The sequence below is a fragment of the Amblyraja radiata genome, chromosome 10 (assembly GCF_010909765.2).
Source record: "Amblyraja radiata isolate CabotCenter1 chromosome 10, sAmbRad1.1.pri, whole genome shotgun sequence".
NCBI classification, from domain to species: domain Eukaryota; kingdom Metazoa; phylum Chordata; class Chondrichthyes; order Rajiformes; family Rajidae; genus Amblyraja; species Amblyraja radiata.
The window spans coordinates 6,983,007-6,997,201 of record NC_045965.1 but is presented as its reverse complement, the minus strand read 5'-3'; the positions used below and the strand labels follow the sequence as shown (position 1 = coordinate 6,997,201).

General features: G+C 40.4%; 1 protein-coding gene across 1 annotated transcript in view; it reads left to right on the top strand.

Annotated features, from left to right (window-relative positions):
* The window catches only part of slc30a7 (solute carrier family 30 member 7), a 53,640-nt gene that overhangs the window by 21,112 nt on the left and 18,333 nt on the right, over positions 1-14,195 (top strand). Inside the window, exons 5-8 of the mRNA XM_033027925.1 lie at positions 2,258-2,384; positions 4,957-5,109; positions 12,412-12,468; positions 12,644-12,779. Of these exons, the coding sequence (XP_032883816.1) occupies positions 2,258-2,384; positions 4,957-5,109; positions 12,412-12,468; positions 12,644-12,779 (473 nt within the window). The remainder of the gene's footprint in view (positions 1-2,257; positions 2,385-4,956; positions 5,110-12,411; positions 12,469-12,643; positions 12,780-14,195) is intronic.

Genomic DNA, 14,195 nt, shown 5'->3' with positions numbered 1-14,195 from the left:
AATTATGAGAGAATTTATCACATTGTGGCACTGTTTTCTCCTTAAATAAAGATGTCTAGTATAACTTTGTTTCTAACTATATATTTAAAATAATTAAAGAAATACATCCTTTTTTTTTAAATCGGGTATTCACATGTGACAAATTATTAAATGTGTGTAATATCCTTTGTAGACAAGCTTTTATCTTCCTTCTGCTAACCTCTAATGGGTAAGAGCTAGTGTACATGAAATCGATCCTGGGAATCTTGTAGCAGCTGTAGTGAAAATTGCCATTCTCCAAGTAATATAATTTTAATGGGGGAGGACAGTTTAATTGGAGATGTTGCAGTAGGGTCAAAAAAGAGTAGTAGGACCTTTTTAAATTAAATTTGACTTTTCTTGTCTTTTCACAAATATTTATGATTGGAGGAATATAAAGTTCAGGGTGTGGTAACAAGGGGAGAGGCACTTGGATCAATGCTTTTCTCTACCACTGCTAAGTCATGCCTCCTCCATTCATAAAAATATACCTGGATGCACAACTTTCCATCATGCACAATACTGCATAGAAACGTTTTGCAAACTGAGAACTGTTCTGCATACTGAGTTCCGCTGAGAGTCCACTACAGGAAAATATGAGGACACCTACCATTGACTTGCGAGAGGCTGGTGATGAGGAACTATTAATGAGCAATGGGATTTAAAGATGGGGGTACTAAAATCATTAAAGGAAGGTGAGCATGAATAATAAATAATTAGAAAGGCTAATGAATTGTTGACTTTTTATCTCAAAGTAATCGGGATATAAAGGATTGGGCACTATTTGAAGTTTTGCATTGAGTTTGAAGAATGCACATTAGGCTGGGTTTGGTATTTGTTGGCGAGAGAATGCTTCTTAGGTTTAACGGTTAAATTGAGAACCAGCCTTGTATTTCCTTGAAGGTTTAGTATTAAATCATGCTCTAATAGCAGTGTTTATAATGATTAATGGAGTTGATAAACAGAGGAGATTCAGCAGTTCAGCTGTTCAAGGGACTGTATATTTGTTTATTACAAAGAATTGTGAAAATCTGGAGCTCTTCTACCAAAATCTCTTCATGCTAAATCAACTGAACATTTCAAAGTAAGATTTTCTTGTTAGGCAACGATGGTTGAATCAAGATGGATAGATGGAGTTAGGATGCAAAGGTATGATTAAAGAATGCTGGAACAGGCTGCTACCATGCTTACACCTGCAAACTAATTTTTAACTTGTGAATCAGTGTTTTATTTTTAGTTTGCATCTTGTCCACATCCTTTTATTTGTTTTTTTTTTGTAATGTTGAAGACTTCCTTCGTCGCTTCAAAAACACCTGAAGAAAACATTACTGCTTTATTTTTTTTAATCCAATTTTTAAAATTCACTATGACCAGAATTATCAACCTTTGAGGATAGTTGTATCCTTGGAAGCCAGCCTTGTATTTGCAGTTTACACTTATAGTTGCTCCCCGTGACCATTCATACCAGTGGTGACATGTTTTCGCTCAACTTGCTGGCAGCCAGAGATTTAGTTCATTTTCTACTTATTCCCTTTTTGCTATTTCAGCATGTTGTTTTGCCATGAATGTTGGAATGTTAGTTGTTATATTTAACAATGTAGATCTTGATCGTTTGTTCCTATTCTTCAGTGCATGATGCACGGTGAGTCATTCATTAGTTTATCCTGTATTTGTACCTTTTTAGTCATGTTGTAAATATCAACTTTGTTTCTAATAAATATCACTTTCAAAATGGGCATGAAGGCATGTGCAATACTAACTGAAGGAAAGTAGCTTGAAATCTTGTGTTTTTGAATGCTGGTATTCTGTTTACATTTAATCTGGGGGTTTCCATTTGTGGAATTGGTAATAACATAGTGTAAAATAAAATGATTCCATCAGTAAGTTTCCGTCCATGTAATATAAAGAGGTGATAATTATGGCTAAGGAATTATTTTACTAAGAAAATTGGTTTATTTTTAAATTGCAGGAAATGAAAATGCTTAATAACTGCTGGAAAAGACAACTAATCCTTTGTATGTCAAATGATTGTTCATTTTTGGGGAGAACAACGAATGAATGAATAAAAACTCTCTATACATTTGGCTACTGTTTAATGACACTGAGTTAAGTCCCATGCAGCAGTGTGTTGGAAATAAGGAGCTAGGAACTTTGAGATGTGACATTTCCCATTTATCATTCTTCTGCCTGTAAGGTGCTTCAAGCTTTAGTTATTTTTTCATTTCCAATTATTTTTCAGAGAGCTTTAGAACCCCCTGATGTGCATCATGACCGGTTGCTGTCTGTTTCTGTGCTTGGGTTTCTGGTGAATTTGGTTGGCATTTTTGTATTTAAACACGGTGGCCATGGACACTCACATGATGGTGGTAAGAGAACAACTCTAAATATTATAACTATTCAAGCTGTTAGAGAAAATAAGACTAATATCATTGGAAATCTTTATAAAGTGAAACTACTTTCCACCCTAAACTGCTTTTACTGTTACTGTTATTGTCATGGCTACTAAGATACAGTAAATTGTTTTGTGTGCTATCCAGTCAAATCATACTATACAATGTATTACAATAGGTAATACAAAGGAAAAAAAATTGGTGCTTCTAACCAGTTATGTATGACCTCATTGACATTGATATTTGATTTTATATATATTTCATAAAATGAACAGAATTAGCAAATTACTGACAATGCTTGCATGGTCACCAACATTCTTTGCTTCATTTGCAAATGAATTGAGACCACTAATGTTGACATCACCTCTCATTTCAGTTTCTATATAATATTTAACATGTGGCTCGTATGGGGACTGAGCTGCAAGAGAAAATGGTGAAGGAGGCTTTTAGACAGGTACATGGAAAGGAATGGTGTATGGGCTAAATGTAGAAAAATAGGACTGACTAGCTCAGGTCTTCTTCTTCTTATCGAGTCCACACACAAGATTAGAAGTTGTTCAGCCAGAGCTGAACACACTTCTCGGCATCTGCACAATGGTGTCTGTCTTGCGCATCTTGTGCGTCTTGTGCGTGGTGGTGGAAAGATTGGTTGAAACAGGGCCGCGACATGAACGCTCTTTCCTTGACCCCACTAGCTCAGGTAGTCGGCTTGGATGGATTGGGCCAAAGAGTCTGTTTCCATGCTGTATGACTCCAAGTTGAATTCCTCTTCGACCCTTGAGCTTCACTTTATTTAATACCCATAACTAAACAGTAATTTGATGCTTCACGGATTTGAGTGTTTAAATTCTGAAATAAGTCATTCAAAGTTACAGCTAGCAAGTGTCCCAAAGTAACTTAGATCAGAATAAAGCAATTCCTTCTAAAAATTATTTATTTCCAGTTTAATATTAAAATGTTACCTGAAGGATAAATTGCAGGGAACATTGTGTGTTTTTTCTATTGGAACAGAAAAGGGTATTATATGGTAGGAAGCTATTACTTTTAATTAGACATCTAAATCCATGTACCCCACACACAAAGTTTAATGTGCAGATTTATCAAAAAATTCGGCACAAGATATGTTGGCTTTCATGGTAAGGGGATGCAGTACAAAAGGGAGAAGATCTTGTTATTGTTATAAAGGGTTTGGTGAAACCATACCTGGAGCACTGAGTAGTTTTAGTATCTGTACTTAAAGGTTAAATTTATCGGTAGAAACTGCAATGCCAGTTCACTGGATTGACTTTTGGTGGAGGGGACGGTTCTTTGAGGAACTATTTGAATGGGATGGGTCAATGTTCCCCGGAGCACAGAAGAAGGAGAGATTATCTCATTCTGTGAGGCTGCTGTTCCTTGACTAGGGTCCACGCTTTTGCAATAAGTATTCCAACTGCGCATGCCGAGGTCATAAGTCACAAGCGAATAACACTCTCGGCAACCGTGTCACGGCAAGGACTCAGACCTGCGCCTCATCCACAGCCAGGATCGATCTCAGGACTCCGGCGCCGCAATCGTTGCCGAACTGCCACTGGACCATCCCCGTCCCCTCCCGAGTGCCCCCCACCCACCCCGTCCGGGGGCGGCCAGAGACGTCGGGAGTCAGACGGGAGCATCGCCCACAGCCAACGCGGAGAAGCAGCGCTAAATCCAGCTCAACTCTGCCTGTTAACCTACCAGCCCTGCCTGGATTTACGGGATCGACGGCCCAGGCTTATAGCCAGCATGGAGAAGCAGCGCTAAATCCAGCTCAACTCTGCCTGTTAACCTACTAGCTCTAGCTGGACTTAAGGGAACAATGGCCCAGGCCCACAGCCAGTGCGGAGAAGCAGCGCTAACTCCACGGCTCCGGGCTGGTCTCCCGTCAGTCCACGCAGGGCTGTAGGTTAACCCGGCGAGACGGGCAGAGCTGAGCTGGGTTTAGCGCTGCTTCTCCGCGCTGGCTGTGGGCCTGGGCCGTCGTTCCCATGTCCAGGTAGGCTGGTAAGTTAACAGGCAGAGTTGAGCTGGATTTAGCGCTGCTTCTCCACGCTGGCTGTGGGCCTGGGCCGTCGTTCCCATGTCCAGGTAGGCTGGTAAGTTAACAGGCAGAGTTGAGCTAGATTTAGCCCTGCTTCTCCGCCACGTCACGGCTGCCTATGACAAATCCCATGATTCCTTGCGTTTTTCGGAATACCAAAGTCGCTTATGAGGGGTTGGTGAGTAAGCAGAGGGTGAGACACTTCTTCACATTGATTAATAATGAGTCTTGGTAATTCCCTTTCAGATACTCAATTATCAAAAATATTCAATGTTACGATAGATTTTTGGACTATTTGAGACTGGGTGGTTTTAGACAGGCATGGTTTATTAATTAACACTTCAGGTTCTAACGGCTGTATGGCATGCTCTTCACATTTTAATGTTCTTAGCCAGTTAATTATGACTTTGTACATTTGTATGCAAGCTTGTTTATCTAATTCAAAGATGCACGTTATTTTGTTTATGACCATCACTTTTGTTGTATTAGGTCATGGCCATAGTCATTCGCTCTTCAATGGGGGAATTCCTGGGCTGAATCATGGACATAGTCATGGTGGACACGGGCACGTGCGCAATGATGTACATCAATCAGACCATTCCCATGGACACGGTCATTCCCATGCTGACGAACATTGCCAAGGTGAGTTACACTTATCCCAAGACTCCATGAATCTTTATTTATTTATTTATTTATTTTTATTAGAAGCAATTGTACAAAGATAAAACATTCGGCATCTAAGATTATACAATTATTGTACAGCTTCATTTATAACCTTATAACCTGAAAATGAAAAAAAGAAAAGAAAAAGAGAACAAGAGAGGGAAAAAGTGAGAAGTGAAAAGATAGCTTGAAAAAGAACAAAGGAAAGACCCCTAAACTACCAAAGTAGTGTGGCCAAAAAATATAGAGATAAGAAAAAGAAAAAGAAAGGTGGAGATATACCTGCCCCTCGTCCCCCCCCACCCACCTCACCCAGCCTGCCATTGGATTTAAATTTAAATTTGTGTTGCGTCATGCTATTCTCGTAAGAATTCGGTGAAGAGTGTCCATGTCTTGAGAAATTGATCTGGTTTTTCCGCCAAGAAGCCTAATTTTTTCCAAATGTAGTATCTCGGACATGTTTGTGATCCACATCTTCACTGTAGGGAACTGTTGTCCATTTCCAAAATTTAAGTATTAGTTTTTTCACTGTTATCAGGCCATAGTTAAAGAAACATCTTTGAAATAATGTTAGCTCAGAACAGGCCTCTGACATACCTAGTGTGATCAATTTTATGTCGGGGTCCAATTTTATTTTAAGTATTTTAGAAAAGATATCAAAAATTCCCCTCCAGAAGTTTTGTAATTTTGTACAGGAAGCAAAGGAATGGGTTATGGTTGCTTCTTGGAGGAGACATTTATCACAAATAGGAGAGACATTTGGGAAGATCTTATTCAATTTAGACTTTGAGTAATAAAGTATTTGCAGTATTTTCAATTATATTAGCGAGTGCCTAGCATTAAGAGAACAGTAGTGTATATATAGAAGGTTTTCCTCCCAACTATTCTTTGAAATTGTTAGACCCAATTCGTCTTAGCAGTGCAAGCTCGCCTAATTATTTCAGACGAAGGAATATGTAAATTTAAAAGGGTATTATAAAGGTACGATATTAACTTATTTGAATCTGACTTTCTATTCATGCATTCATCTAGTATATCTGGAGCCATAGAGTGACAATCTAGGGTGTGTATTTTCACATAGTCTCGTATTTGAAGATATCTGAAGTATTGACTATCTTTCAAATGATATTTCGACTGTAATTCTTGAAACGAGAGGAGGGTCCCCATCTCATAAAGATCTCCCAGCTTTTTAATTCCTAAGCTATCCCATTGTGTAAACGCCTTGCCTAAAGTAGACGGTTTAAACAAGGGATTATTGGCGACTGGTAAGAGGAGAGATAAGTTTCTCAATTTAAGGGTTGACTCCATGAATCTAAAGTTACCTTGGCTTAAATATAGAAAACCCAATGTTTTTGCCTACTTTCTGAGTAAAATATTCACAGGTAATACAGAAATCCTATCAAAGAACAGATCTAATACAACTCTTCGTGAAGAAATAATTGAATCATCCTGTTCCTCTGCTTCTTCAGCTCTTGTTTGTTTTTCTGCGTATCCAATATAATATTGAATGTGGACATCATTGCTATCATGGCTAAGAAGCCTGGAAGTGACGTCCATTCACCCTGAAGAATTATCTGCTCCATTCTTTAAATTTGTTTTTTATGCTTTGTACAGGTCTTAATGCTTTCTCTGTGCCCACTCCCATCCTTCCACAGTAAGCAATTCTATTATATTTTCATATTGTTCTTAGGACAAAGAACCATCAACATCAACATCGTGCCAGTTTTCAGAGCACACCGTCAGCCCCATTCCACCAGTTATTTCCCTGAATTTCTTTTTTTTATCTACCCATGAACTATTCCATGACTCTTCTGACATCCATCTACACTTGCGATAATTTACAATAGCACGTTAACATTTCATTATATCTTGGGAATGTAGGAGGAACCCCGAATACCTGGGGGAAACCCACAGTCACAGGAAGAACATATCAATTCCACGTAGCACCCAAGGTCGGGATCAAACATGCATCCCTAGAGCTCAATGGCACTTAATTATCTTATAACATATTTTTGTATAGTAATAGAGCAACATTTTTCTTAGTACGTTTTCCTCCACACACGCCAGCATCTTAATGAATCTGTATTCTACCCTTTGTTGAAACCTCTGTTTCTTTCCTATGATGGGAAGAATATGGTATCTGAGCTCTCCCTGCACTCTGGTTAAGGCATTATAAATTCATAATTACCACCTGGATATTATTTATATTCCATAGGTTTGGGAAGCAAGTGTTAAGAATTAAAAGCTTCAGTTCAGCAAATTAAGGTGCTGTTTGTAATATATTTTTGAATGTGACCCCATCTCCTTCTCCTGTCTTGTGTCTCACTGCTGGAGCAGAATAAAATCATAATCTAAACCAAAACAAATCAAAGAAGAAAGATGGCCGTTTTTACTATATACTGTCTATCTTGCTACTTTCCCACTACCCAACTTCCATCCACCCCCCCCCCCCCCTTTAGTCCTGATGCAACGTCTTGACCTGAAAAGTTGACATATCCCTTTTGTCTCAGCAGATGCTACTTGATTCCCTAAGTTCTCCAGCAGTTTATTTGATGGCTAATTCATAACTGCTCTTTGAAATTGTCGAGCTAGCCATTCAGTTCAGGAAGCAAGAAGGCATCACTGATAAATGTTACCTTCTTCACCCCCCCCCCCCCCCCACCGCTCCTGACTGATTTATGAGTGCCACATCCAGACTTCAAGTGATGTGAAGCACCACAATACTACGGGGAAAGATGACTAGGATAGGGTGCATATCTGGGAGCATTGAATATTTCTGAATGTTCCAGACATTTAGAACCTTTCAAAACTATCTAATCTATCTATATTACTAAAAGTCTGTTCTTGACCGGTTTTGGCCATCTGTGCTGCGATTTCCGAGAGAACGCCGTCACCTATGGCCGTCATTTTTGGCCACCTTGCTCAGAGCCCCCCTCCGCCGCATGTGTGCCGAGGATTTTTCCCGTCGATTAGAAATGAAAGAGATATTAATGTTTTTACAAAATTCCCCATTCTCTCTGCTGCCCCCGCTGGCGGCAGAGGGGAGGGACTATAAAACCAGGAAGTGGTGTGCCACACAGTCTCTTCAAGATGGAGGAAGGCAGAGGGTCACGTTTCTCTGAGCTGTAAATAACACTGAACACATGTCTACTCAAATGTAAGTGCCCTTAGTGGTTCTAAAATGCTTGCAGAATGTGTCTATTGGTTCTAAAGCTTGCAAAAAAATGTCTCAAGCTTTCAAAAAATGTCTATTGGTTCTAAAGCTCGCAAAAAGTGTCTCTATTGGTTCTAAAGCTTGCAAAAAGTGTCTATTGGTTCTAAAGCTTGCAAAAAATGTCTATTGGTTCTAAAGTTTGCAAAAAAGTCTATTGGTTCTAAAGCTTGCAAAAAAATGTCTATTGGTTCTAAAGCTTGGAAAAAAATGTCTATTGGTTCTAAAGCTTGCAAAAAAATGTCCATTGGTTCTAAAGCTTGCAAAAAAATGTCCATTGGTTCTAAAGCTTGCAAAAAAATGTCTTGGTTCTAAAGCTTGCAAAAAGTGTGTCTATTGGTTCTAAAGCTTGCAAAAAAGTCTCTATTGGTTCTAAGCTTGCAAAAAAATGTCTATTGGTTCTAAGCTTGCAAAAATATGTCTATTGGTTCTAAAGCTTGGAAAAAAATGTCTATTGGTTCTAAAGCTTGCAAAAAAAATGTCCATTGGTTCTAAAGCTTGCAAAAAAATGTCCATTGGTTCTAAAGCTTGCAAAAAAATGTCTTGGTTCTAAAGCTTGCAAAAAGTGTGTCTATTGGTTCTAAAGCTTGCAAAAAAGTCTCTATTGGTTCTAAGCTTGCAAAAAAATGTCTCTTGGTTCTAAGCTTGCAAAAATATGTCTATTGGTTCTAAAGCTTGCAAAAATATGTCTATTGGTTCTAAAGCTTGCAAAAATATGTCTATTGGTTCTAAAGCTGGCAAAAATATGTCTATTGGTTCTAAAGCTGGCAAAAATATGTCTATTGGTTCTAAGCTTTCAAAAAAATGTCTATTGGTTCTAAAGCTTGCAAAAATATGTCTATTGGTTCTAAAGCTTGCAAAAAAAATGTCTTGGTTCTAAAGCTTGCAAAAAAAAATGACTATTGGTTCTAAAGCTTGTAAAAAATGTTTATTGGTTCTAAAGCTTGTAAAAAATGTCTATTGGTTCTAAAGCTTGCAAAAAAAAAATGACTATTGGTTCTAAAGCTTGCAAAAAAAAAAAGACTATTGGTTCTAAAGATTGCAAAAAATGTCTATTGGTTCTAAAATAGTTCATACTCGCGCTCCAGAAAGCCCCTCCTCTCCCCCCTCCTCCCCCCTGGTTGGCTTGGGTGTGTCTTGAAATTGAAAGCACTACTTACTGCAAATGGTGGCATGAAGTTGAAAGGCACTATTACTGCAAATGGTGGCTTGGTTGCTTTGGCTTGAAGTTGAAAGGCACTACTTACAGCAAATGGTGGCTTGGGTGCTTTGGCTTGAAGTTGAAAGGCACTATTACTGCAAATGGTGGCTTGGTTGCTTTGGCTTGAAGTTGAAAGGCACTACTTACAGCAAATGGTGGCTTGGGTGTGGCTTGAAGTTGAAAGACACCACTTACTGCAAATGATGGCTTGGGTGTGGCTTGAAGTTGAAAGACACCACTTACTGCAAATGATGGCTTGGGTGTGGCTTGAAGTTGAAAGACACCACTTACTGCAAATGGTGGCTTGGGAGCTTTGAAATTGAAAGGCACTACTTACTGCAAATGGTGGCTTGGGAGCTTTGAAGTTGAAAGGCACTACTTACTGCAAATGGTGGCTTGGGTGTGGCGTGGGTGCGGCTTGAAGTTGAAAGACACCACTTACTGCAAATGATGGCTTGGGTGTGGCTTGAAGTTGAAAGACACCACTTACTGCAAATGGTGGCATGAAGTTGAAAGGCACTACTTACTGCAAATGGAGGCTTGGGAGCTTTGGCTTGAAGTTGAAAGGCACTATTACTGCGAATGGTGGCTTGGTTGCTTTGGCTTGAAGTTGAAAGGCACTACTTACTGCAAATGGTAGCTTGGGTGTGGCTTGAAGTTGAAAGACTCCACTTACAGCAAATGGTGGCATGAAGTTGAAAGGCACTACTTACTGCAAATGGTGGCTTGGTTGCTTTGGCTTGAAATTGAAAGGCACTACTTACTGCAAATGGTGGCTTGGGAGCTTTGACGAAGTTGAAAGGCACTACTTACTGCAAATGATGGCTTGGGTGTGGCTTGAAGTTGAAAGGCACTACTTACTGCAGATGGTGACTTGGGTGCAATGGCTTGAAGTTAAAATGCATTACTTACTGCAAATGGGGGTGTGGGTGCATTGGCTTGAAGTTGAAAGGCACTACTTACTGCAAATTGTGGCTTGAAGTTGAAAGGCACTACTTACTGCAAATGGTGGCATGAAGTTGAAAGGCATTACTTACTGCAAATTGTAGCTTGGGTGCTTTGGCATGAAGTTGAAAGGCACTACTTACTGCAAATGGTGGCTTGGGTGCTTTGGCTTGAAGTTGAAAGGCACTACTTACTGCAAATTGTGGCTTGAAGTTGAAAGGCACTACTTACTGCAAATGGTGGCTTGGGAGCTTTGACTTGAAGTTGAAAGGCACCTCTTACCGCAAATGGTGGGTTGGATGCATTGGCTTGAAGTTGAAAGGCACCACTTACTGCAAATGGTGGCATGAAGTTGAAATGCACTACTTACTGCAAATGGTGGCTTGGGTGCTTTGGCTTGAAGTTAAAAGGCACTACTGTAAATGCACTTACTTCCTGTTTGCACCGTATATTGATTTTAGATAAAACGCTACCACTTACGGCTGTGATTTTGGCCATCTTACTCAGTCCCCCTCCGCTGAGCAGGTGCAGAGAATTCTTCCCATCATTGAAAAATAAAAGTGTTATTAGTTTTTTTTTTAAATGTTGAGAATCTCTCTCCTGTCAATCATTCCATGAAAGCCACACCTTTTCCGGTGGGGGGGGGAGGGGTTATAAAACCCAGAAATGTGGGTGTGGCTCAGTCTCTGCAAGATGGAGGAGGGAGAGGTCACGACTCGCTATCTTTAGTGGCTTTGCACCCTACTTCAAATGGTATGAAACTGCACTTGAATTTGGTGGCCTTATACCCTGCTTGAAATAGAATTTCAAGGATTAGTCGTGAGTCAACTACCAGCCCACCAGCCGTGAGTGAGTTGCCAGCACAACAGGCTTGATTGACTGAGACGCCAGCCCAAGAATCCATTTGGCGCACAATTTGCATACTAGCCCTCTGGAAACCAGTCCCTTCAGCCCACAACACCCATACTAGCACTCCAGAAAGCCCCCCCCCCCCACCAACTGGCCACCAATATTAGAATTGGTGGAGAGGTGGAATATTGCGTTGGATGACCAGCCCTCCTGTGTGATGCTGGGACCCAACGGGTCCCACTTAGTCTAGTAACCATTAAAATTCAGCTATAAAATTTATATTTGCGAGCAATTTTTGTAAAACAGAAATTCCATTAAAACTATTAATTCAGTTAGGTAAATTAATATTTACTGCTCCATTGTGAGAGTGCTGAGGAGTTGCAGCATCTTGAGCTCTGGCACTGAACTCCACTAGGAGCCATGGAGCATTATTTGCAAAACATCATTGAGGATCATCAAGCAAACTGAATTTTACATATGCTTGAGAGAATCAGGAGCTTAGTCATGGAGTCATACAGCACGGAAACAGGCCATTCCGCCCAACCTACCCACGTTGACCAAGATGTCCCATCTACACAATTCCCACCTGCCTGCGTTTGCCCCATATCCTTCTAAAACTTTCCTATCCGTTTACCTGCCCAAATGTCTTTTAAAACTAGTAGCTTGATGGAATTATATCCTTGTCCATGAGATGAAAAGGACAAAGTAGTTCAGATTTTCATTTCACCACCTAGTGAGTAGATGAAATGTGAATTCAGGTTGTCCAGAGTTCCATTCCTGTACGCTGTTTATGAGACTAGTTCGCAAGAACCGTGTACATGTTCTCCAGAGATGCTGCCTGACCTGCTAAGTTGCTAAGTGACACTTTGCATCAATTACATGATTTGGTCCCAAGCTGTACATAATTACTGGCATTCCTGATAGCATTGCTTAGGGTTTCCTAGGCACATGGTGTTTAGTAAATATTGATGACATCTGGAACGCTGAATTATGTAACTACAGCAGTTTGGTGGGAGTTTTCTTTCAATGAATGTTATAGATTTTGTAATTATACGTTCTACATTTCTCTGTACAGAAGACCATCAGAGTGATATACTTCAAGCAAAAGGACCGAATAGGCAGATTTTAGAAGGTATTAAAATTGTCTCACATCCATCAAGCTTTTATTCAAAAACCTAATAGATGATCGAAAATGTTTTTCTAAACCAATTGGTCTTCCTCTAAACGTAGATGTTCAATGATTTAAAACAAAATAATCAGAAATTGTATTTCATTAAAGCATAATAGAATTTCTCCCCTCTTCCCAGGAGTCTTTCTGCATATTGTAGCTGACACGCTTGGCAGTGTAGGAGTCATAATATCTACACTTCTGATGCAGAACTATGGCCTTATGATAGCAGATCCCATCTGCTCCATGTTGATTTCTTTCCTTATAGGAATAAGGTAAGCAACTTGCGGTTCCTGTATTGTTCGTTTGTTTGATGTTAAGCTACTGGTCACAATTAAATACAGCGTTGATGAGCTTCTATTATGAAACATTAACATATAATGTGTTTGAAATCAATTTGATGAGAGGGTTAAGGAAGCCATATGAATGCACATAGATAAAACCTCTCTTGCTATTCCTTTCTTGATCCCTGTCCTCACCAGATGGTTATGGCATATCAAGTTAGACACAAAAAGCTGGAGTAACTCAGCGGGACAGGCAGCATCTCTGGAGAGAAGCAATGGGTGACGTTTCGGGTCGAGACCCTTCGTCAGACTGGTTAGGGATCAGGGAAACGAGAGATATAGACGGTGATGTGGAGAGATAAAGAACAATGAATGAAAGATATGCAAAAAACAAACAATGATAAATGAAACAGGCCATTGTAAGCTGTTTGTAGGGTGAAAATGAGAAGCTGGTGCGACTTTGGTGGGGGAGGGATAGAGAGGGAATGCCGGGGCCACGTGAAGTGAGAGAAATCAATATTCATACCACTGGGCTGTTAGCTGCCCAAGCAAAATATGAGATGCTGTTCCTCCAATTTGCGTTTAGCCTCACTCTGACAGTGGAGGAGACCCAGGACAGAAAGGTCTGTGTGGGAATGGGAAGGAGGATTAAAGTGTCCCACAGCAACCAGAGATCAGGTTGGTTCACATGGGTTGAGCGAAGGTGTTCCGTGAAACAATCGCCTAGTCTGCGTTTGACCTCGTGATGTACAAGAGTCCGCATCTTGAACAACGGATGCAGTAGATGGGGTCGGAGGAGGTACAAGTGAACCTCTGCCTAACCTGAAAGAACTGTCGTGGTCCCTGGTCAGAGACGAGGGAGGAGCTATAGCGACAGGTGTTTCATCTTGTGTGGTTGCTGGGATAGGTACCGGGGGGGTTGTGGGGGGGGGTAGTTTGGGTGGGAAGGGATGAGTTAACCAGGGAGTTGTGGAAGGAATGGTCTCTGCGGAAGGCGGAAAGGGGTGGAAATGGGAAAATGTGGCTAGTGGTGGGATCCCGTTGGAGGTGGCGGAAATGTTCTAGGATTATGCGTTGTATTCGACGGCTGATGGGGTGGAAGGTAAGGACGAGGGGGACTCTGTCTCTGTTGTGACGACTAGGAAGGGGAGCAAGGTCACAGCCCGTGTGAACCAACGGGATCCAACCACTAGCACATTTTCCCATCTCCATCCCATTACTACATTAAAAATGAATTAAGAAGTCAAATTAAGTATTATGTGCAGCAAAAATTAGTACTGCCACTAGGGGTTGCTCAAAGTTGAAGTATGACAAAGTAAAAGTACGAGACTTGAAGCAGCTTTGTTCAATAGATGATGCTTCAAGATTTGCTAACTTCAAATTTGTGTATATCTTTTGCTAATTAGT